Below are 23361 nucleotides of genomic sequence, written 5' to 3'. Positions count from 1 at the left end.
GGGGCAGCAGAGCAGAGACCCCCAGGAGCCCCAATCTCTTCCATGACTTGGAGGAGCTTAACACACATCTCCTAGGAGAAGCAGGGCAGGGGAGGCGCTGCGGAGCCCCCCGCCCCCCAGCACTGCACAGCCGGCTGCCAGGCACGAGGTTCACAAACTCAGGACGAACAAAAGCAAGAGGTCTGGGAACTGGAAATCTGAGGCCGTGGCTGGTTGGGTCGGAAGGGAAGCCCGGGCCTTTCGGAGCAGCATCTCCCACAGCTCTGGGAGGCCCCTCAGGGGGGGCAGAGCCCACCGCGGAACGTCGGGCCATCAGTCTTCTTCTTGGAGTCAGGCAGGGGTGCCACCTCGGTCACTGCCAGTCACAGGAAAGGGGGCTTGGCCGCGGCAGCCTCTGGGCTCCGGCAGGCTCCCCGTCCCACTGAGCTAAAAGGAGCTTAAATATTCCAGTGCCACCTCGTATACAAATTTATACTGTTCCTGAGAGGAGGACAGGAGACAAGAGGGAGATGAAAAGGAACGAGAAAGTGCATTTAGTTTAGAGATAGAGGTTTGGGAGAAAATTTCATCTACCTCCATACTAAGTCAACTCAATAGTGCCCATATCTGGGCATCCTTCGAAGTCCTGCTTCTACCCACACTTTCGTGCATGCCCAGCTGGGATCACTCCCTTCTTTTTACTGTTTTGTATGACAGTGCTTCTCAAACTGCAATGTGCATACAAGGCACCCAAGAATCTTTTTAAAATGTCCATTTCGATGCAGGAAACCTGGGATTCAAGGTTCTGCGTTCCAACAAGCGCCCAGGCGATGCTGCCATTGCCTGTCTGTGGCTCACACTTTGCCCAGGACCTCGTCCTGAGTATGACCGCACTTTGAGTCGGTCTGCAGTTCCTGCGTATGGTCTGTCTCCGCCTCGGCACCAGCCCTGTTGCCTGGGGCTCTGCCTGCCCACTCTCGTCACCACCCTCTCCCCACAGTGTCCCAGTTCAATGCTCTAAACCGTGAGCATTAGCATAAATGAATTAGAATAGAATTGGACTGAACTGAAAACATAATTCACATTCTACTAATCCGGACGCCTTTCCTTTAAGCCCGAATTAATGACACTTTCTTAAGGAATGGGCAGAAAGTAAAACAAAGTAGGTGTGCCAGGATTAATGTTTGGATTTCCCTGCAGGAAGGAGAAATTGGGGGCGTTGGAAGGGGGAGGAAGTGGGCAGACAACAGTGAATGCCAAGGGCGCAGACTGTGGGTCCTCCATAAGCACCCAGCTGTTGAGCACTTTTACTATGGGACGTCACTGGCTTCAGGTCAAGGGAACTGCAGCCAGCCCCTGGCTGTTGGCGGCTAGATCTTGGGACGCTCACCAGGGTCTCCACCATGTTGGATTTGTTGTTCCGCAATGTTTTCACGATGTGGAACACGTCAATGATGTTTTGCTGCTGGATCATCTCACACACGCTGCAGATGGCACAGAAGGTTCCGCTGCGGCCTCCCCCGTTCCTAGACACAGAGTGGAGAGGTGAGCCCCCTTCCCAGGTCCCCTGGCTCCTGCTGACCCTAAAGCCACAGCAGTAGTAGTGGAGAGTGGCTGCCCCAGCAAATGCACGAAAAGGCAATGGTGAAAGCTTTGGTTTGAGTCTCCCCTGTGCCATGAACCTGCTCTGACCTTGGGCAACTCACATCCCCCATCTGGGCCCCAAGTTCCCCATTCATATAGTGAAGGGGTTGGACTGGAAGACCTTTAAGAGTTTAGTTAGCTTGATGTTTCCTTGGTTCTATGAGCACATTACAGTCACCCGAGGTACACTGACCCCAACTCCCAGGGCAGGATGAAATGGTGTCTGTGTACACATAGTGCCTTGTCCAAAGGATGCTCTGGGTGTATCTACACATCCAATAAAGGCAATAGAAATTTCCAGGTGATTTTCCTGCTAGTTCTTCCCATCCCTCACGAAGGGCAGCAATACTCTGTTAGCCTAGGACCAGCCAGCCCAGGCTCGGAGGCAGGGGCTGGGGTTGGCCTGAGAGGCCATATCCTGAAATGACACATCTCTACGGTACTTCTTGGTTTAAGCAAGACCCTACTGACCGCGAGTATAGGGACAGAGGACTCGTGGCAGGGCCATCCCTGTTACGCTTTCTTTCTTAAGCTCCATAAGTCATCTTCATGGAAACATCCTTCAAACTCTTTACGTAAAGTCCTTTTAGGAATCTTCCTCATTCGGAACTCCTGGGCGTGTTGCCAAGAGCAACTAATGATTTCACATAATGGTCTGTGTCTGAAGAACATCTGGATGGAAACTAAGGCACTCAGTCAATCTCCCAGATGTTTTATCTGTAGGACCCCCAACTGCCAGATGTTTCGAGTACAGACAGTTGCCTTCCATTCACTGGCTGCTGCCTGCGTTTCAGGGTCTGTAATGGAGTCTGTGGCCTTCAAGGATGCCAAGGTCCCTGTTGGTGGAAGGACTCCCCTGTGCTTTCCTTTGGTTCAAACTACCGGTCATCTCGGCTGGGGGGACATGGATGAATAGGTACTCCTGCAAGAAAAGCAGGCTAAAGAACAAACATCGGGGAGAGCAGGGACTCCAGGAAGGAGGGATCAGTGGTTTCCAAAGCAAGAATAACAGAGTCCAGAGGAAGAGGTGAGTGGACACAGGTGTCTCAGGGCCTGGTGGAGAGAGACCCTGGAGGGACGGGTGTGGCTCTGTGCCAACGGGGAGGTCACCTGCATGTGTGGGAGGGAACTACAGGCAGCAGGGCTCATTTGACAGAACACCAGGTGGCAGCTTCTGGGATGTGGGCAGAGCCGGCTTGGCCTGGCTGATGTCACTCATGGACCTGACTTGGGACACTGCACAGCGTCTTCCCAGACTCCGAACTGCACTCTGAGATTAGTGTCCTTTGGGAAGGGAGTAACGCTCTGTGTGTGTGTGTGTCTAACCTCCTTTAAGCTCTCCGCTTCCCTGATCTGTGCATCCACCGCCTATTGGATAGAAGGAGAACAATTCGCTGGTTTTGAAAAGACTGAACTCAATTCTAGGTCAGTTAGATATTCTTAATGCCTCTACCTACTCCAGAAATATTTGTTCTGAAAAACAGAAGACCTTGGTTCAAATTTCCTTAACACAACATTTTAAAAGAGGGAAGTCTGCTAAAATTCTCCCCAAATTATTTATGTTCTAAGAAGCAAGTGAATGATTGTGAATCAAAGATCCTGCACATAGCTGTTATGTCTGCAGGTTGGTTTTGGGTCCGAGATATTTGCAGACCCCTTCTCTGTGGTCACTTCAGACTCCTATGGTAGACTCTGTGAGCCTTGCTCTTTTAAGTAATCACATTTACAACATTTGCATATTTGCTACCATGACTTTCTTGATCTCTATATTGGCAGATAAATTGCATTTATTTTCTAACTATTTCATGTCAAAGCACAATGGGGTCTGAAGATTATCTAATGCGACATACCCACTGGACAGATGCGGAAACTGAGGCTCACAAAATGAAGTGGTTTTCTGGAGGCTACATAGCTTGTCAGCCACAGTCCTGTAAGGGTCCTGGCCTCCACCCAGCGTAATGAACCAGAGTTCATTTGACGGGGCTGTGTCCATTCAGAGACACGAGGTAAGGGCTCCCGTTCACACCAGTGATGGAGCTATAAACACACTGGCCTTGAGCTCACTGTGCCCCTGGGAAACAGGGTCGCCAGGGGCCTTGGAGTCCATTCAACAGGCTCTCTGTGTCCTTGTGTCCCCACTAAGCCCATAGTAGAGATACCCCAGGAGGGAGACACAATGGACAAGCCCTTCGGTTTACTCAGAGGCAGTGTGGGTCAATAGACGGTGCATTAGCTTAGAGCCCAGTGAATGTAAATCATAGCCCCTGTCTTGATTACCTGCTTACCTTACCTTGCCTGTGCCTCAGTTTCCCCAAATGATAATATCTTTCTCACAAATGGAATGAGTGATTCATTTAAAATGTCTGGCTTAAATTAAGCTCACTTAATCAATACCCTCCCTTTTCTCTTCTTCTTCTTCTTCTTCCTCAGGAGATAATAAAGGAGGCTCTGGTCAGCGGAACCCACTTTGTCCTGAGCCTTCTTGTGACCAGCAGGACACAGCACGTGGGGCTCATCTCCTCACTGGGAGCATTGGAGAGTGGTCTGCCATTCCCCTCCCATGTTTGTGGAAAGGCCACCAGGTTTTGTATCAACAATATGTCATATAACAATAGTTGAGGACAACAAATTGGCAGCCCCATCCCATTAAAGGATTGTAATTCCTTTGAACGCACTCTTGGCTTTTAGGGAATGCTGAGAAGCATCTGCAAGGGTGCTGTACGCCTGTCACCCCACTTCCCCAGCAACACCTCCCTGGTACTCACAGGCAGTGGACCACCGTGCGTCCCTCCCTCCCGTCATACTGCTCCTGCCACTTCTCCAGCCGTCGGACCACTTTGAGCAGAGAGCGCTTGGAGGGGGGTGTGTCCCGGTAGGCAGGCCAGCCAATGTACTGGAGGTGCTGTACTATACGATAACCATCCTGTGGCTGAGAATAGAGAGGCTGTTAGGGCTTTTCTGCTGGGGATGCTTGGGGATGCAAGCCTTCCAGATACCCTGGGGGCTGCAGCATTGTAGTGGACGACAGGCTAAAGAGATATAAGCCATGTCCTCATGAGGAGAGTCACAAGCTATAAACCTACCTTTATACTTTTGTGCACACTGGTTTTCCTGCCATGACTACCCTGAACTTCTCTCTGTCTGGAAAACTCCTATTCAGCCTTCAAAACCCAATTCAAATATCCCTTTCTTTAGGAAAGCCTTCTTTGATTCCACTGGGCAGAGTTCTTCTCTCTCTCTGAGGCTCATGTGCTAGAACATATCTCACTTTCCCATTCAATAGTGAACTCTGAGGGTAGGAGCTGAGTTCCATTCACCCTGGGCCCCCAGTAGAGACCAAAGTTGCTTTAGTTAGCCACCATTCATAGATTACTAATCCACCCCCTGCCACCCATCTTCTGTTCAGCCAGTGAATATCCTCATGGAAGCAACTAATTATTTTTCATCTTGGTGTTTGCAGGACCTGGTCCAAATCTTATTGGATCCAATCAAAGGCCACATCGACTGTGCTAAAGCAGTGTGACACAGTGGGGAAGAGCTAATGTCTGAGAAGTTTTGTCTACATGGCAGCAAGCGTGTCAGGAAACAGGCAGATGGCAGGTTGGATGTCACTCTTTGCATCTCTGTGTTGTAGTCACTGCTGGGTCTGGGCTGGAACCAGCAAAGGCATCACTTCCCCGAGGAAGAGATTACAGGAGAGTGTAACACACACTCTTGGCTGGCTCAGCGGATCCTCTCCCGGCAGCCTCCATCTGTTTTGGGGGGGACGGGCACGGTGAGCTACGGCGGCCCTGCACTTACCCGAGCCATATTACAGATGCGGAATATTCTGTGGATGATGTCCTCATCGATGTCTGCGGAGACGAACTCCACCTGGATGGGTCCGTAGCACCCAGAGGTCTTCTCAGGCCAGTACTGCATACAGAGCTGGGACAAAGAGAGAGGTCACAGAAAAAGGCCAAGGACAAGGGGGGTCGTCAGTCGCAAGGATCACTGAGCTTTCCCTATTGCTGGCAGGACACCTCGGCTGGAAAGACAGTGTATTATGTAGGAAATCAGACTCAGCTTCCCCTTTGGTGTTGAAATGCCAAGCCGCTGAGTACAGAAACACTGGGCCTAAACATTTTGCCATGTGGATTTCAAACCATGTGTTAGACTTGCAGGACCTCAGTTTCCTAATCTGTAAAATAGGGAGAATAATACCCACCTTGAAGCCCTGCTGTCAGAATTAGATAGAATGCTCAGGGAAGAGAAAATACAATCTAGTTTTTTTTTTTTTTTCACCACACGGATCATGGCAAATTTTTTTCCCATTCTAAGAAAACCTTCACATTGCTCATTCATGATCACATCATGAGTAGTTTTAAAAATATAGAGTTTTGACATCAGTCTTTGGTCCAAATCCAGGCTCTGCTGTTTACTAGCTGTGCGACCCAGCCCTCAGTTTCTTCATATGAGAAGTGGGGATAATTACACTTACTTTGCACCAAAAGGTATGCCACATGGTGTTGAGATCTTGCCTGTGATTTTCCCTGTTTATCTGGAATTGGGAATTTGAACCCACAGCTGACAGCAAAAGGCAGTGGTTGCCCTTCAGTCTAAGACCGCGGTTCTCAGCTGGAGGCAGTTTTGTCCCCCAGGGGATATCCGGCAGTGTCTAAAGACATTTTTGATCGTCACACCTGGGGGTTGCTATGGGCATCTAGGGAGTGGAGGCCAAGATGCTGCTAAGCATCCTACAATGCCCAGCGTCGCTCCCCACCAGGAGTCACCTGGCTGCAAATATCAACACTGCAGAGACTGAGAAACCTTAGTCTAAGATTACAAATTTGTAAGCTTATGGAGAGACAGATACTTCATTGCCTTGCATCTGTTGGGCCACGAGATGACTTCAGTTGAAGACAGAATATTGAGGTGGGTGGCAGGGTATGTGGCTGCAGAGAGGGACACATTCCTGATTCACAAGAGGAATAGCCATGGACCCTGCCTAGATCAACCGGCCCCAGAGTTGGGGGTCAGAGGAGAGCTAAGATTGGGGCTGCAGGCTTGCTAGGGACAAAGGTCAAGTGTTAGAAAGACCCTCCATGTGGAGGTTGCCCTGAAGATACAGTGAAGACTCACAAAGACCCCTCGAGGCTTCTGAGAGCATCTTAGGATTGAATCTCTCATCAGTGGGGTCTGCCACAGCCTACCCCAAGCTTGCAGACAAGGGGTTAGATTGGCAGAGGTGACCCACCCCCTGGGATGCAGGGATTTCAGGAAAGCGAGCAATTGCCCTCCTCTTTGTTGATCAAGGACAGCCATCTCACCCTGGGAGTCCACAAGCAAAGAATGTCTGTATTCTCTCCTTCCTCCAGAACTAGAACTTAGAAGGGAAGAGCAGGGAGGAAGAGGGACATAAGAGAGAGAAAAATCACATCTCCCACCTTCCTAGCTGTGGAAACCCCAAGTTCTAGCAGAGGAATAACATCGTTCACCTTACAGCAGTGGCTGGCACTCTGTGGCCCACAGGCCCAATCCGGCCAGCCACCTGTTTTGGCAAATCAAGTTTTGTTGAAACTCAGCTACACTTATTTGTTTACGTATTGTCTGTGATTGCTGTAATGCTACCGTCACAGAGCAGAGTAGTAGCAACAGAGACCATATTGCCTGCGAAGCCTAAAACATGTTCTATCTGGTTCTTTACAGAAGTTTGCCAACCCCTGCTTGGTAGGGTTGTGCAGAGGATAGAGGGCATGATTTATATAAATAAATCCCTTCCCACAGTGTCAGGCACAGAAAAAGCAGTCACTAAATTCCAGTGATTCATACTATTATTGAAACCTCTCATCCGTGCTCAACAAAAATAATAATGATAATAGCTGACAAATACATTTGAAGCATTCAAACATATATACATTAGCACCTCTCTTACAGAGCAAAGATGTGCAAGGGCTGATTTTCATCATGCAATGGTGCCTTGTTTTCCCAGCATCTCCATTGCGGGTTGTTTGAGCATATTGAGAAAGGAGCAGTGTGTGTGTGTGTGTGTGTGTGTGTGTGTGTGTGTGTGTGTGGCGGGGCAAAGGGCTGGGGGCCCAGGGGCCTCCCTGGCTGGGCAATCATCTGCTGAGCTGTGCAATAATGACAAATCCACAATTTGAACTTCATTTCTCTTTGCCATTGGCTCTTCCGCCTTGCAACCTTCACAGTAATGAGGACCTGGTACAGATAAGTCTGTGACTGGCCAGAGCAATCAGAATTAATCAGCACTGCCCATTAAAAAAATAATTGCCTTTATCATCTGCATTGAATTTAGCCTTGCCAGAGTTTGGCTGTGATCTTGACATGAGGTGTGTGGATTCGAGGCATCAGGCAAAGCCCATTACCCCCAATATTTTCAGTCTGGAGAGAATGCGGAATGATTTGTCTCTTTTAATAAGATTTCCAGACCAATTTTTCAAGCTAATAGGTTCTACTGTGCCTCAAACAAGACCACCTATATTTCAGGACACTTCTCTGCATTTGATTTTCTGGGTCACTTTCCCCTAACGCCCAGGGACGAGGGAAGGTTGCAGGGCCTTACTAATCCTAAATCAGAGTCATCCTTTCACACGGATTCCCTAACTCGTGAGACCACATCAGCAGCAGAATGGGGTGACAGTCAAGACAGCGATGCATGGGCACATGTGGCATTCGAGCCCCAGGCATCGTCAGGGTCTCCTCTCCCTGATGCCGTTTTAGCCGGTGTATGTAGTACAGCGAAAGGTGGGAAAACACGCTGGGGTCCCTTCTTGAAGCACCTTTGGGTCAAATCCCAGCTTTATTACTTTCTAGCAGAATGACTTGGCCAAATCTTTTAGCTTGCCCAGGTTGTTATGCGTGGCTGTGAATTTTAATGTCTACTTAGCACTTCCTGTGCTCAGTAAATGTGGGCTATAATTATTAGGTCGTGAGGGGGAAGGGTTACTAGAAACTAGATGGATAAGGAGAAGTTTCATTTTTTCCTCCACTTAGTAGGTCTTATGAAAACTTTGCTTTAGGGTCATACCCAAAGGACTGCCCTTCTGAAAATTCTTAACCAGCCAGCCTGGGGGAGCTGAGAAGACCAGTGGCCTCCTGGATATGCGACAGTGCACGTCAAGAAAGAGAGACTTGTGGTTGCTCTAAAGAGCTGGAAGACGCAGGAGATAAGAGAGGAAGGTTGGGAGCGCAGTGGAACCAGTGAAGGGTAGAAGGTGACTCAATGTGTCATGTGACCCTACTCCTAGCCTCCTAATAGTCTGTAAATTTGTACTAGCAGGTACAATGCTCAGTGTGCTTGGATTTCTTGCGGAAGCCAGCAAGGAGCTGAGCTTTGCTCCCGGTTCACACAGAAATGGATCAGAGACCACGTATGTGAATGGAGGAACAGTTTATAGAACTCTTGGGGAGGGGAGCCTCGTGTTTCTTAAAGCCCCAAAATAGGGATTCCAGGAAGCCCACTTGATTCTGTAAGACCATGAGGACCTAGCTGATCTTAAACCACACTTATACTCGATGCAACCTTGTTATTTTCTTCCTTAGATGGAAAACTTGTGAAGTTGGCTGACCCAAGAATAGACTGACATTGTTTAGCCTCGAGTTTGGACCAGCTGACGTTCTGCCTCATCTCCTTATAAATGACCTCTCCTACCCTGCCCTTCCCAATGGTCTGGGGCTGGGGCAGTGTCACCTGAAGGTGGGGGGCCTCACCACTGCAGATATACAGTGGTGGTGACCACATCTGAGAGGAGAAGCCAGTCCCATTGTTGCTGATGCTTTAGAAATGACCGTGCTTCTTCCAGAAAAACGGGCATTTGCTATTTATTGTCAGAGCGAGTTCAGCCAAGCAGAAGTTGTGACGCCTGTGTGGACAACCCGGGAACAGCTGCCACACGTTATTCCACCTTGTGATCTCCATAGCTGCTTGGGCTGTGAAAAGATGTCCTTTGGGGGTGCAAGTTCACGCGTGAAATACAACAAACGCAGAGGTAGCCTCACTCGTTAAACATCTTTTTCTTGCTGATGGAATCAGAAAGCTTGTTAGTTGCTGGAATAAACATGCTCTGATGAGTTGAATGAAAACTAGCATATGGGCCTATTTTTGGAATAAACAATTTTAAAGCATATTTCAGTGCACCTTAGCTATGCCTTTCATTAATTGAAAAAATACTTTAATGAAATAGAAAGGCCAAGTAACATTGTAGCTCCAGAAATGTAAGACTCTACTTATCAAGGTCCCTGTGACCCCGCAGGGCGTGGGGGACATCAACCCTGGGCCACCTAAAGGTGAAGTGAATTGGTACTTTTAGGGGAGAAATATAAAAGAGTTTTCTGAATTGGTTTTAAAATTCAGCTAAGTGATTTTACAAACATATATAATAGGCTTTGACAATGTGGCCGGTTCAAGATGACAAACTGTGGGTGAAGGGATGACTAGAAAGACGCCCGGTGAACAAAGCACATTCACACATCCCTCTCCAGTTTATCCTGCCATAGTCCCGGGAAGTGAGCACGCAATCTCCATGTAGCAGATGGAATAACAGGTGCATCGGAGTTTGTTTCTGGGACGGGAGGGCAGGGATTTAGGAAAATACCTACAGAGGAGTTTGGTGGGGCAGAGGCAAGGCTCAGGGCAAGGTTTTAGAAAGAGGTTCTAAGGAGAGAGCTGAATTTTGCAGCTTAAGAGAGGAGCCACCTCTGGGGAGAAAGTGGAAGAGCTGAGCAGGGAGGAATTGACGAGGAGGGGGACAGGGAAACAGTGGTTTGGGCAACAGAACTGGAGAAGATACTCGGCTGCTGGCCAGGGTTGAGGCACACAAGGTGGGGTTTAAGAACGAGGACGTGTGATGTTCAACCTTAAGTCAGGGGTGCTGCTGGGATGTGGACCCCATGTCGCCCCCACTAGAGCCTCAGCCAGAACCTGGAAGAGAGTGTGAGAATGGGACCCCCTTGGAATTCTCAGAAATCTTGGGGTGGACATTGGGTTTTCCCACAGGATGGGGAATAGGGAACAGAGCCAATTTTATTTGAATCTCAAGACAGAGTGAAAGTGGCTGGCATCCAGGTTACAGTAATCTAACAGAGGATGACATCGAGACTTGGAGATGTTGGAACACTGGCTCACGGTAACAGAGCAAGGAGGTGGTGAGGCTACAACCTGAACCCAGGTCTCTTGACCCCAAATTTCTTGTTCTACTGTTACCCCTACCATTCTGGTGGGGACAGAAACAGATGCAGCCCCTCGCAGGGCCAGACTGAGGCTGGATGAGATGCAGGGTTGGGCATTCTGTGTACTTTGTTAGCATGTTAGGCTGTGTTTTCACAAGCTGAGATAAAAATGGGGAGAGCCATGCTGGCTATTTGCCCTGCAGGCACAATGACAGGAAAAGACACCTCTGCAGCAGCACCGTGCTTTTCTCCTGGGGGGATGAGAAGCTCGCCCCTCTCGTTTGCGTGGGAATACATCACAGCCCGCCCCTCGTCCCTGCACCCACCCACCCACCTGGGTCTGCACCCCCGATCTCTCAGGCTTTCCACAGTGAGAGCCTCAGAAGGTGGCAAGTCAGCTTTCTATAAGCTATGGACTCTTGTTTGTTTTAAAGCAAGGAAACATTCCTGTCTGCTCCATACACCCAGGTGCCAGAGATCAGTGATTACCGGGTACCGGGGCCTGGAAATCCTGTTTGAAATGATCCAAAAATCTTTACCATCTCTGGGCAGGAGGCCCTGGGCCCAAGTCAGTGATGGGTTGTGTGACCTTGGACAAAATCCATTCCCTGCCTGGGCCTCAGTTTTCTGAACTGCAAATGACTTCTGTGGTTTCCAAAGTGAGGTGTGTAAAGTTAGCAGGAAAAGCCAATGAGCCATCTTCAAGGCCCTCGAAAACCAAAGGGGGCTCCTGTTGCTGTCCTGAAGTGGAGGACGCCAAGCCTCCGGCTTTGGGCTGGAATTAGAGCATCTCATTGGGTCAGTTCTGCATCTGGCCTGCAGATCAGAAGTTCACTGAGACAGTTAAGTTCACGGAAAACTCTGAGACAATTAAATCATTATTGATTACTAAATACAGTTTGGGAAATAAAAGCTTTCCCAATAACGGATCCATAGAGGGAACACATGGGAAATATTGAAAGGTGTTTGATGACACTTACATTCTAAAATCTCTAAGATTTAAGCAAGGTAAAGGGTGCTCACTACAGTTAGTAGCAGGTAAAATAATGAGAAACTCAGGAGATACTCCAAGTGTAGCCAAATAATAAATCAACAGAATATTCAAGAAATGCTGAAGCACTTGCGCTTATGATGTGGCGGTACCCAAAGTGAGGCTGGGTCTCACTGACCGCAAAACCTGGCTCCAGGCTGAGGGGGTGGTCCTGTCTAGCTGGCTTCCTTGAATAGCTGTCCCCAGAGCTGGAGGGCAATGTGACGTGCCCCCTGGACACTGTTTCTCCCACCCCTTTGCTTCATGGTCAGCTTCTTCCTGCAGTTGGAGGGTCTTGCTGCGATGATTCTAGATGAAGACGATTTCATCCTGTCTGACACCAAAGGGAGCTGGCAGGTGTGTATCACTGCTCGAGAATGCCGGCTCCACGGGGCTGTGGAGTTTTTCATGTCTCTTTTGTCCTCTGCCACGTCTAGGTCTGTCCCTGGCTCACGGTAGGTTCTCAATAAACATATGTTGATGAGCGAATGATTGACCGGGGCCCAGAGAGCTCCTGGACCTGCGCGAGACCTCCCTCGGGGCCGGCACGACAGCCTGAGCGGGTGGGGCGGACCTCTCCCTTCTCTGCCGGCCCCGTGTCCTGGTCCTGCTGCCTCACAGCTCCTGACGGCTGTGACTCTGGACTCTGACCGAGACGCGAATTTCCCCAGCTCAAGCCGCTCTGCATTCCAACACCCAGTGCGGACTCTGGCTCTCCCTGTCCTTTCATCCTCACACCTGCCGTGGCCCGGATCCCTGGCACTGTGGCTCTGAAGTTCTGGTTTCAGTGTTACTGCCTGTGTTCGTTTCCTACGGCTGCTGTAACACATTACTATGCATGTAGTGGCTTAAAACAACACAGACATATTATCTTACAGGCCTGGAGGTCAGAATTCTGAAATGAGTCCTAAGAGGTTGAGATCAAGGTATCAGCACAGCCGGTTCCTTTCTGTGGTCTCTAGGAGACCACCCACTTCCTGCCCCTCCCAGCTTCCAGAGGGCGCCCGCAATCCTCCGCGTGTGGCTGCGTCTCTTCAACTGCTGCTCTGTTATCATTGTCATCCACTGACTCTGATCCACCTGTCACCTGTTTCCTTCTTCTATTGGGCCTGACTCTACAATCCAGGATAATCTCCACATCTTGAGATCCTTAACTTCATGACATCTGCAAAGTCCGTTCTGCTGTGTGAAATAACACATTCATAGGTTTCAGGGATTGGGATGGGGACACGTTTAGGGGGCCATGACTCTGCCTGCCACGCAGCCCCACCCCATGGCTGGCTGGCACGGAGGGTCTCCCGAGCTTTCTAAACAATATGGTGGGTGTGGCATGACTGCAAAGGGGGCTCCTTCCTGGTGCCCGTTCCCCGTGGACTCTGGTGTATCCACAGATCCCACAAAGCTGGGAGAGACCTTGTCAATGCTGCTGGATGTGGTTGAAAAGACTTCTTTTTTTCTGCTGAGTCTGAGAAACCACAGCATTGTTTGCTGGATGTTGTGGTTCTAGGATTGTGCCCCACAAATCTGACCACAGGTCTTTGGAGTCCTAGAGAGCTAGAAAAATCTGTAAGGTAGAATGCCGAAGTTTGAGAGTCTTTATCCTGATCCCCCATTGGTCCTAATCGTCTTTGAACGGCAGCCACTGCAGAGAAGGGAAGAATATTTGTGTCTGGGGATGGCTGATTGAATGAAGTAGTGCAGGATTCCGAGCAGTGGCAGATTTAGCCAGCAGTGCAAACAAATAAAGCCCTGTGAGAGCTCACACCCTCTCCTCAACCTTATTTTGCTGCAACGTACAGGTAGCCCTGTCCAACCCCCAACACAAGCCCTTATGGTCCTCGGTCAAACCACAGGATGCGGCACTGGTCTTCAGGAGGAACCTAGTGATGCCCAGGACCTAGGGCAGACTGTCCGTGCTGCCGGGCTGGCCCAAGCTGGGAGCTGCTTTGGCACGAGCGTGCAGGCAGACAGATACTGATGCCACTTCAGAGGACCGCCCCTCCAGGTGCCGAGGGCGGCTTTTCTGATGCTCATGCTGTGTCATTGTTTATTTTTGCGAGGCGCCCAGCTGCTGCGGTGATGATATTTATATCAATAAGTGCTCTATTCATCTGCCGATTTCAGGGGATGTGTGCCAGCTGCATATGGCAGCCAACCTTAGGGCACTTCTGAGCCTGATGTTTTCGCATTTAGAAAATCAGTTCTCAAAGTCTGCACCAGCATCTGGGCCTGAGAGATCCTGCGTTCACCCGGGACCCACGCTGGAAAGGGGAGCTACCGCCAGCGCTCTTGACCTTTGCTCCTCCATAGGCCCCAAGGTGGGGTTCCTCGAAACTCGTCCTCTGTGCCCGGGCTCCGGTTTTGCAGAAAGGAATGTTGAAAAAGAGAAGAACAAACAGGCTGTCATAGGACCGACCCCACTCCCGAGCTCATGAGCTGAGTTTGCTGTTTTATTTTTTCAGCCAAAGGAACAGGCGTGGTGATGCCTTCTGACTGCAACCCCTGCAGGGAACACTCCAGGACGCTCCATTTTATGGGAATGCGTTTATTTCCATAGTTATCTCAGTTTCCAACCTTCCGTTGTTCAGGCCCCAAACCTTAGAAGTGTCCTTGATCCTTCTTTATCTCTCACATTCCATGTGCAATCTTTCAGGAGATTTTGTTGGCTTCACCTTCGGGATATATCCAGCATCCACTCCCTTGCTACCCCTCTGGCTCAAGCCCCCCTCAGCTGCCACCTGGGTAATTACAGCAGCGTCTGCTCCATCCTCTCTGCTTCCATTCCCAGCAATCAACCTCCCCCCTCCGGCACCCACAATCTCTTCTCAACACAGCAGCCAGAGGGATGCTTTTATTAAAAAGTCAAATTATGGCGCTGCTCTGCTTAAAACCTGTCAGTGGCTTCCTGTTTTTCTCAGAGTGAAACCCCAAGTTCGTCCCATAACCTCTGTGGCCCTCTGACCTCATTTTCCGCCGTTCTCCCCACATTCCCTCTGCGCCTGCCCCAGTGGCCTCTGCGTTGTTCCTTAAGGGCACCGGGTGCATGGGCACCACGCGGCCAGGTGCAGGTGCCGGGACACTTCCCTGAGACGGCTCCTGGACCGCTCCCTGGCCTCCTTCAGGCCTGTGTTCAGGTGTCGTCTTCTCCACAGGGCCTCCCTGACTCCCTTGTCGCGATTACGCCCCATGCCCCCAACGCAGCCCTACGATGGTCACCATCCTGCCCTTTTATTTCCTTCCGCCAAACATGTTTTTCACCTTCCAACACATAATTAAGTACCTTACAGAGTGTTGGTTGTTTATTGTCTGTTTCTCCCTTTAGAACAGAGGTTGCATGAGAGCTCGGAATTTTTATGCGATGCTTTCTCTGTGCTGCTCGCTGATGCATTCCGAGCACCTAAGAGAGCTTCCAGCCAATAGCAGATGCTCCACAGATACGGGTTGCCTGAACGGAGGGACTCGCTCCCCAACGTCTCCCGCAGACACATCCCAAGCTGCTCTCAGCTGCATCCCCGCCCATCTGCACCTCTGCTGCCTTCCCCTCCCTCCTGCGTGTCCCATGTGGGCCGGTTGTGTCCCTGGGCACCTCCTGCCCCAGCTAGACAACCTGCCGTTACCTGAGGGGACTTGTCCTTTCCATTCACCTCCCACGTGCAGCTGCTACCTAAACCCTGTGGACTTCAACTCTGGAGATGTTTTCACGTCCAATTCCAACTCTCTCACCTCCTTGCCACTTCCCCAGTTTGGGTCACCCCCTTTACTTTCTGCACACTTGCAACGTTCTCCTCCCCGGGCTCCTTGGTTCCCAGGTCTTCCCTCCAGCTTTGTTCCCTCCCTGGTCTCCAGACCTAGCTTTCCAATGGGCACTCTGGCTCCGCACAGCACTGTTAAACCTCACGCATCTCTCCTCCCCGCACAAGTATTTCTAACTGTGCTCCTGGGAACGGCAGGGATCCCACAAAGGTACCCAGAGAGACCGAGTCTCCGAGGGGCACCAAGGGCAGACTAGGGAGCTGTGTAAGAGGAGCCCGACCCTCACTGCACGCTTTGCCATGAGCATCTCTTGATCATACCTGTTTCATACATTGGGCTTGCCTGAAAGCTTAAGGATTCTGTTGCCCGCACAGTAAAAGTCTGATGCTTACCACGCGGCCGTCCAAGGCCCGAGCTCCTCAGCCTGGCACGGGGAGCCCTCTGCAAGCCCTGCGGCACTTCCCAGCCTCACCACACTCTCCTCCTGACACACCCCGAGCCCCAGCCACACGGCACCAGAAGCTGTTCTGCAAACAAGCCTAAAACCCACATTCCCCCTACCTCGCCTTTGCCTCTGCTGTTACCTCTGCCTGAAATGCCTTTTCCCGGCTCACTCAGCCCCCGGATGCCTAAATTTCCTCTGCCTTCCTCAAGGCCAAAGTCACCTTCTTTTTGAAGTCTTCCCTCACCCTGTGGGTAGAATTAATTGCTCTCTGCTCTTGGCCAGCACAGCACTTCACGCTGCCGACCTCTATTATACACGGCCGCACGAGCTTGGGACAGTTTGCTCATCTGTCTCCGCAGCAAGGCTAGGAGCTTTGGGAGGGCTGCGACTACGGCTCAGATCTGTTTTAAAAAATTCTTATTCCCACCCAAGGCCTGAACAAGGCCAGCACTCAGACGGCAATGCATTGAGTTTACTCTGAGTTTTCTTCAGGGCAGTGGAAGGACAGCTTTTAAAACACCCTGAAAGGCCATTCCCACCTCCTCCACCCTAGAATGGCTGCCCTGCTCTAGGGGTGTGGGCTCCAGAAACTGTCCCAAGACAGTCAAATGATGTCACGCCTCTGCTTAAAACCTGTCAATGCCTCCTTGTTTCTCTCAGGGTGAACCCCCAAGTTCTTACTATGACCTCCACAGCCCTCTGACCTCATTTCTTGCTGTTCTTCCCACATTCCCTCTGCTCCCGTCCAGTGGCCTCGGTGCTGTTCCTTAAGGGCACCAGGTGCTTAGGGGATGAAGCAATGGAGCCTGGTCCCGGGGCGAGGTGGACAAAGGCGGGGGGTGGGATGTTTGCTGGGGGTCTGGGGACACCAGAGCCCAGGGGGAGACTTGTTGCCTCTGCAGGCAGCAGGATGGGCTGGCCTGTTGCTCACGCCAGACGGTGCCCATTACAGGGCAGCCAGCTGGGGCAGGTGCAGCATGTCGTGAGGTCTCCCCCTCCAAGTCCAGAGCACGGCTCCCCTGCCCCGCCTAGGCCCGCCCAGGACAGCGGCTGGGCCTCCTCCTACCTGGGCCGTGTCCATCTCATTCAGCATCACCACGGAGGAGCAGTTATAGTCGAACACCAGCCTCCAGAAGTCCGCCACGGTATTGGGCAGAGGGTGCTGGGTGACCACGAAGGCGGCAGGCTGTTTGTGGCTCTGACAAAGGAATGACACAGGCTTGGTAAAATACACAGCCATCAGTGAAACTCTGATGACGACGAGGCCCGGACGGCTGCCAGAGGCCCCCCAAGCCTGCCAGATAGATTATACAAAGCACCTGCCTGTTCTGTTATCTCTCAGTGCCCTGGCGGCAAAGGGGACCTTCTCCTAATGAACACGTTCTCCTCCAAACTAAGACATTTCATTAGGAAAGTGTCACCCGGATGGGGATTATCCAAATAAATTATTTATGTCTAGGAGCTCAGCAAATAATCACCATTACAATGTGAAATGAGAGAAGATTCTAGATGCAGATTTGCTGCTCTGCTGGCCCAGACACCTCTTGGGATATGAGGGGTCCACCGAGTCCCTGTGTCCATGATGTGGGGGAGGGTTTGCGCTGGCCTGGGGCTCACTGCTGCCCCCAGGCTGGAATGAGGGCTGAGCTGGCCTGGCAAAGAGGGCGGTGTGCCCTGTGAGCCAGGGGGGCAGTGGGAGGTACCCGTGTGTTAGAATTAGGCAGACCTGGGGTTCAAGCCCAGCTTTGCCAGTTACAAGTCATGAGTCATCCATCTGTCCATTCATCCACCCATTCATTCATTCATTCATTCAAACGCTATTTGTCGAGTGCCCTTTGGGGTGGTGGGAGAGGGTGCTAAGAACTGGCAAGGTATGGGATCACTCCGAAGCTCCGATTCTGTAACTGGAAAACAGGAATCATAAATCCAAAGGGATGGTTGTCATACAGATTGAATGAAATTTGCATGTGGAAAGACCAGCACACAAGAGCCAGACCGTAAGCCCACCGGAAGGGTGGAAACACCCTTGACTTTGTCTTTCACCCGTGGCGCCAGCATTGTGGCTGGCACATGCCAGGCCTCAGTGCAGCTCCAGCAAATAAGTGAATAAATTCAGTCCCGGGTTACAGATGGGGAAACGGAGGCCCAGAGGAAATGGCCTGTGGGAGTCTTCAAGCTTCAGCTGGGCCCTAATTGTCACACTACCCTGTGAAGAAGGTGACTGCAGAGCTTGGGGAGCTTGCTCACTTCGTGAGCGGTTTGTGACACCTGAGAAATAGCTCGTGTTCTCAGAAAGCTTTCTCAGGAGACGGTTTCTATGGGAGTCATAGCCGTTTTTGGTGGAGTCACAAGTCAGAAGGAAGACGGGGAGGGAAGAGGGACAAAGCCCTCACAGAAGCAGGACAAAGGCTTGCATGCATTGCAAAGGACGTCAGGCATGCATTAGGGGGTTCTGCCTTCCAAAGGCCTTCTCCCGGCCAGTGGCATGATCAGAGGGGCGTCTGGGAGGGTGGACCATTTAGTTTCCCAAAAGCCAAACTCTTAGCTATAGACAGACAGGCCAATTTCAGACATGGAAAGGAATCCAGGCATTAAGAGTCAACAGACATAGGGTTCAGATCCATGAATCCCCTGTTTCTGAGCTCATTGACCTTGAGCAAGTGCCGGAAATACTCTGACCCTCAGGACCTCACTGGAAAATGGAGATATTAATACCCAAATGCAAAACGAGACAGCACAAGTCCAGGGCCCGACATGGTGCCCAGCACTCAGTGAATGTTAGTTTTCTTTCCTTTTTTCCTGTCTCTGTGATAAATGCTCTATTAGGCCAGCACGCCTGACAAAGCCTTATCTGAAAATATGTTCGAGATCCGTGCTCCTGCCGGGTTTCAGGGATCAGTCGGCAATCCATTTCATGGATAACATCATCCTTTACCAGGGGAAACATTAAAAATTAACCCAGAGGACTTCATATTTTTCTGCTAGAAGCAAAGCTGCTATGGTTACCAGATAATGCACAGACTGAGCTGGAATACAGATAAGGACTTTTTTTTTTTTTAATATAAGAAAGGAAAAGGCCCAGTGATGGCTCACAGGAGAAATGCCCTGTGGACAAAAAGAATACAATCAGCATCAGAGCTTGGCAGAAGGCATTTGACTCCAGGCAGCATCTAACCTACTAAGTAGAAGCCAGGAGCTTGTTTGATCCTTGCTTGGATGAGGAAGGCAGGGAGGAGTATTGTGACAAGTGGCAGACAAAGCTAGGAGGAACTTGGAAGTGTGGGTGCACCTCTGAACCCCATCTCTCACCTTACACACACACACACACACACACACACACACACACACACACACACACACATATATATATGCACACATTGACTTTGGAAGGCTATAAGCTAAGCTAATGCCAGAAGTCTTCTCCCCACTTCCAGCTACTTGACATGAGCAGGATGAGACTCCCTGCTTCTGGACCTGGGTCCAGGGATGTCATGCAGGACAGGGGCACCTTGTGGGTGAAGGCCAGGCCAGACCCCTAGAGAGCTAAGATAGGCATTGGAACTCCCATAACCTCCCTGCTTCCAACACCTAAGACCCTTGGGGAGAAAGTGCAAGAGGATCAGAGATTAGAAAAGTAGTTGGCCTTGACCCCAGGAGAGAGCACCCCATGTTCTTGTCTGTTCTGAGTGAGATGGTAGGGCCTCATGGGCTGGATGGATGTGATTTCAGATATGGGGCGGGGAGGGAACCTAGAAGACCTCATTTCAATCAGGCCACAGTGTTCTTGGTCCTTGGCCTCCGGAGGTGCAATGTTTGCATCTTACTGGACGGAGAAAACTGTGGGGAGGCTCAAGAAATAAATTCTAGGGTTTGGGATTTGCCATTAGCTCTCTGGGTGACCTCGAGCAAATCTAGTTCTCTCTCTAGCCGCCATTTCCTCTGCTGAAAAGTGCATGGCCCGGACTAGCTGGTCTCTGGTTCCTTCCTACTGCAAACACCTCCATACCTTGGAGGTGAAGCAATGATACTCACAAGTAGCTGGAAGGCCCCAGGGAGAAGCACATGAGGCAGCAGCATGGGCCCACTGGGGCAGGGATTGACCCTAATCCCAAACCAGGGCAGCATGGAGTGCCCTTCTAGGGTCTGATGTCAAGAAAGCAGGAGACAGTGCCCCTAGCAGGACAGCTGGGACATGGCCTGCTCCCCTCCCTGCTTGTTTTACCACTTCCCATCATCTGGCCAGTAACCATGTACGGAGCACCTACTATGTGCATCCTCATTCTTGCCTCTGCACAAGTGTTATCTGGAGCCCTGCACGGGAGCTACTAGAGGGCAGAACCTGTGTCTGCACCATATTGTGTTCCCAGGGCTCAGGGCCAAGGGCTGGCACAGAGAGGGCTTCCCTTACTGAGCTTCAGGCTGGGAGTCAGCTCGTGGAAGATGGGAAGGGGTGCTGGGCAGGCCTGTAGACTTGCCGTGGTATCATGGGAGCTACTTTAAGCTTTCGGTCTATTCTTTCCAGGCTCTTTATGTGAGCAAAGGAGCCAAGAGCACGGCCTGTCTAGGTTTGGACCAGAGCCTCCGGGGGGAGCAAGGTCCTTGGGGCCAGCAGGTCAGAAGCCAGGAGAGGCTGGCTGGTGGAGTCCAGGCCCTGGGGTCCAGCCACCACCACCCTGGGAAGGAGCTGTTCCCTGGAATGCCAGCCAGAAGCTTCCTGCCAGGGCTTGGCTTACGTCCATCAGTGCCGCGTTGATGTAGTTGCTGGATTCCCCGTCCACCGAGATGAGGAAGGGCAGGCAGCGGTCCAGAGGCAGGACGTCCATGCTCCGATTCTTATCATGGTTGCGGGGTAGGAGCCCGATGCTGCAGTCCTCAGGCCGCACGCGGGGCGTCACAATGTTGAGGGTCTGTGGGGCACAAAGGCGGATAGATAGGCCCTGCTCAGATGGCTGCCCCTGAACAGAGACACAGTGACGGTCCAAGTTAGCCTAAATTGCCTGTCTCTCCCCTCCAGGTCTGGCCCCACTGTCCCTTCCCCAGGGCCTGTTCCTTTTCTGGGGTGATGTTCTATCATCTCCCGCTCCCTGCTGCAGGGCCTGTGAACTGTGTGACAACTTCAAGGTGCCGAGGCTGCAGGGACAGCACACCCACAGGCTTGGACACAGACTTGCCACAGACTTGACACACCTGCCAATCACGTGAACTAAGTGGTTTAGCTCGGCCAATGTTGCATTAAAGGGTGGTCCAGCCAGGAGGTCATACGTGACACAGGGGTAGGGAATCCCCAGTGAGTGTTAAACATCACGTGGAGTGTCACGGAATGGGGAAAATGATTTACCACCACTCTTCTCAGAGAGAGAGAGCTGTCTGAGGACGGGGGATGCTCGGATGAGCTGCTCGGGAGGGATGAGAAATTTCCAAGGGCCAAGCCTTAGTAGGTCTGGAAAATTGCAGGGTTTGTGCTCTGCAGAGTAAATCTACCAAGTTTGAAACTGAACTTCCCCAGCTAGCAGATTAGATGAGATGTTATGTGCGATGGCCAGGGATGGCCAGGGTTCTGTGTCCCCCATCCTTCCCTCATTCAGCACTCTGTCTCTTCTCCAAATCAATAAAGACTAGCGTTTGAAGAAGCACTAAGGTACTGGCCTCCCTGGGCTATCTGCCCATGGAATCACAGGCCCGGCATTTGCCCATAGACTTGAAGCGAGTCCTAGAGCTTCCTTGCTTCTCCTGGCCTGGTACTCAGCTCCCATTGCCCAAGTGGGACCCTGGCACTGGCCGTAAGATGAAGGGCTAAACTCTGGCTTTGCCTTACCCAGTGATTCATACCCAGGCCTTTCAGACTGAAGTTGCTACAACTCTGACCATACGGGCTCTGAGGTGCAGATTCGCTATGCCTGATCTATGCTCTAGGAAGGCACTTCTCGAAGTCTAATATACTTACAAATCACCCAGACATCTTGTTAAATAGAAGGTTCTCATTCAATCAGTCTGGGTGGGGTCCAAGATTCTGCACTTTTCTATTGATAAAATACTGAAAACTCCTGAGTCCCTCCAGGGAAGGAGGAGTATAAAATTCACACCTGTGTGTATAAACTTGTCTCCAATCACAACCTGGACAAGAACTGAATACGACTTCAGTTCAAAAACACAATCATAGTTAAAAATGAGCCTCAGCAATCACTGAGTGGTTCATGGTTGCACATTTTATGTTCTGAAATGCATTCTGTAGCTGCCTAGAACTGCAAACACTGAAAGTGCATAGACACATCAATTCTCACAAAGAAAGCCCCATGAATACACACAAAGCCACTGAAGCTGGCTAGGTCACTGTTATGGCCTGAATGTTTGCATCATCCCAAAAATGCATATGCTGAAATCCTAACCCCCGAATTGATGGTATTAGGAGGTGGAGGCTTTGGGAGGTGATTAGGTCATGAGGGTGGAGCCCTCATGAATCAGATCAGTGCTCTTATTTTTTTTATGTTATTAATTTTTTTTATTTGAGCATATGATGGGGGTACAAAAGTTTAGGTATGTATATTGCCCTTGCCCCCCCACCCCCCTGAGACAGAGCTTCAAGTGTGTCCATTCCTCGGACGGTGCGCATCGCTCTCATTATAATACGAAATGTGAGAGTTTTCTTCCTCTCTGCTTTCCACCATGTGAAGAAACAATGAGAAGGCGGCCATGTGCAAGCTGGGAAGTGAGCCCTCCCCAGACGCTTGATCTGTTGACAGCTTGATCTTGGACTTCCCAGCCTCCAGAAATGTGATAAATAATGTCTATTATTCAAGCCACCCAGTCTATGGAAATTTGCTATAACAACCCGAACTGACTAGGACAGTCACTGAGCCCAAGATTTGTCCGTACCTGAAATTCATCTTTGATTTGGCTGGAGTTTGTCTGGGGGTCCAGCCTGCTGATGTTGTAGTAGAGAGAGCGGAACTCACACACAGGGATGGCGGTGTTGCCACAGAGGCACGCCTCCAGGATGGCATCGTGCACAAACACATATTGCTCCTGCAAAGTCAAGGGGAGAGGGGCGAGGGTACCAGGTAAGAACAGTGGCCTGGGCGTTTGTTGTCCACATTTCCTCTTGCAGACTGTGAAGAATAGATATGATTTATATTGCAGAATCCTTAATTTTTATCCTGTAACCCAAAGGGCCAAGTTTCCATGTTTTGTTATGATCAACTGAGCTATGGTGAGTTTTGTTCCTTGTACAAGATGGAAAAACATAGTCACTGATAAAAATGAGGAACTTCTAGACATGCGTCAGCACGTGTTCTTGGTGTCCAGCCCAAATCCCCTCAGCTTTCACCTTCACCTAGTGACA

General features: G+C 50.6%; 1 protein-coding gene and 1 long non-coding RNA gene across 3 annotated transcripts in view; one reads left to right on the top strand and one right to left on the bottom strand.

Annotated features, from left to right (window-relative positions):
* Window positions 1-289: 289 nt before the first annotated feature.
* PTPRT (protein tyrosine phosphatase receptor type T) overlaps window positions 290-23361 on the bottom strand; it is a 1002137-nt gene continuing 979065 nt past the window's right edge. For both annotated transcript variants that reach the window (XM_045528255.1, XM_045528256.1), the window contains 7 exons: window positions 22896-23045; window positions 20756-20929; window positions 17089-17220; window positions 5425-5550; window positions 4389-4552; window positions 1370-1505; window positions 290-480 (listed from right to left, as the gene is read on the bottom strand). In XM_045528255.1, the coding sequence (XP_045384211.1) occupies window positions 427-480; window positions 1370-1505; window positions 4389-4552; window positions 5425-5550; window positions 17089-17220; window positions 20756-20929; window positions 22896-23045 (936 nt within the window). In that variant the 3' untranslated portion in view covers window positions 290-426. The remainder of the gene's footprint in view (window positions 481-1369; window positions 1506-4388; window positions 4553-5424; window positions 5551-17088; window positions 17221-20755; window positions 20930-22895; window positions 23046-23361) is intronic.
* On the top strand, window positions 4072-5915 carry LOC123622133. Its single transcript, XR_006729420.1, has 3 exons — window positions 4072-4205; window positions 5084-5223; window positions 5441-5915. It is a non-coding gene; the product is annotated as an uncharacterized LOC123622133 (long non-coding RNA).

The sequence above is a fragment of the Lemur catta genome, chromosome 17 (assembly GCF_020740605.2).
Source record: "Lemur catta isolate mLemCat1 chromosome 17, mLemCat1.pri, whole genome shotgun sequence".
In the NCBI taxonomy this organism is placed as follows: Eukaryota; Metazoa; Chordata; class Mammalia; order Primates; family Lemuridae; genus Lemur; species Lemur catta.
The sequence above is the reverse complement of the archived record's forward strand: the minus strand, read 5'-3'. Positions and strand labels throughout refer to the sequence as shown.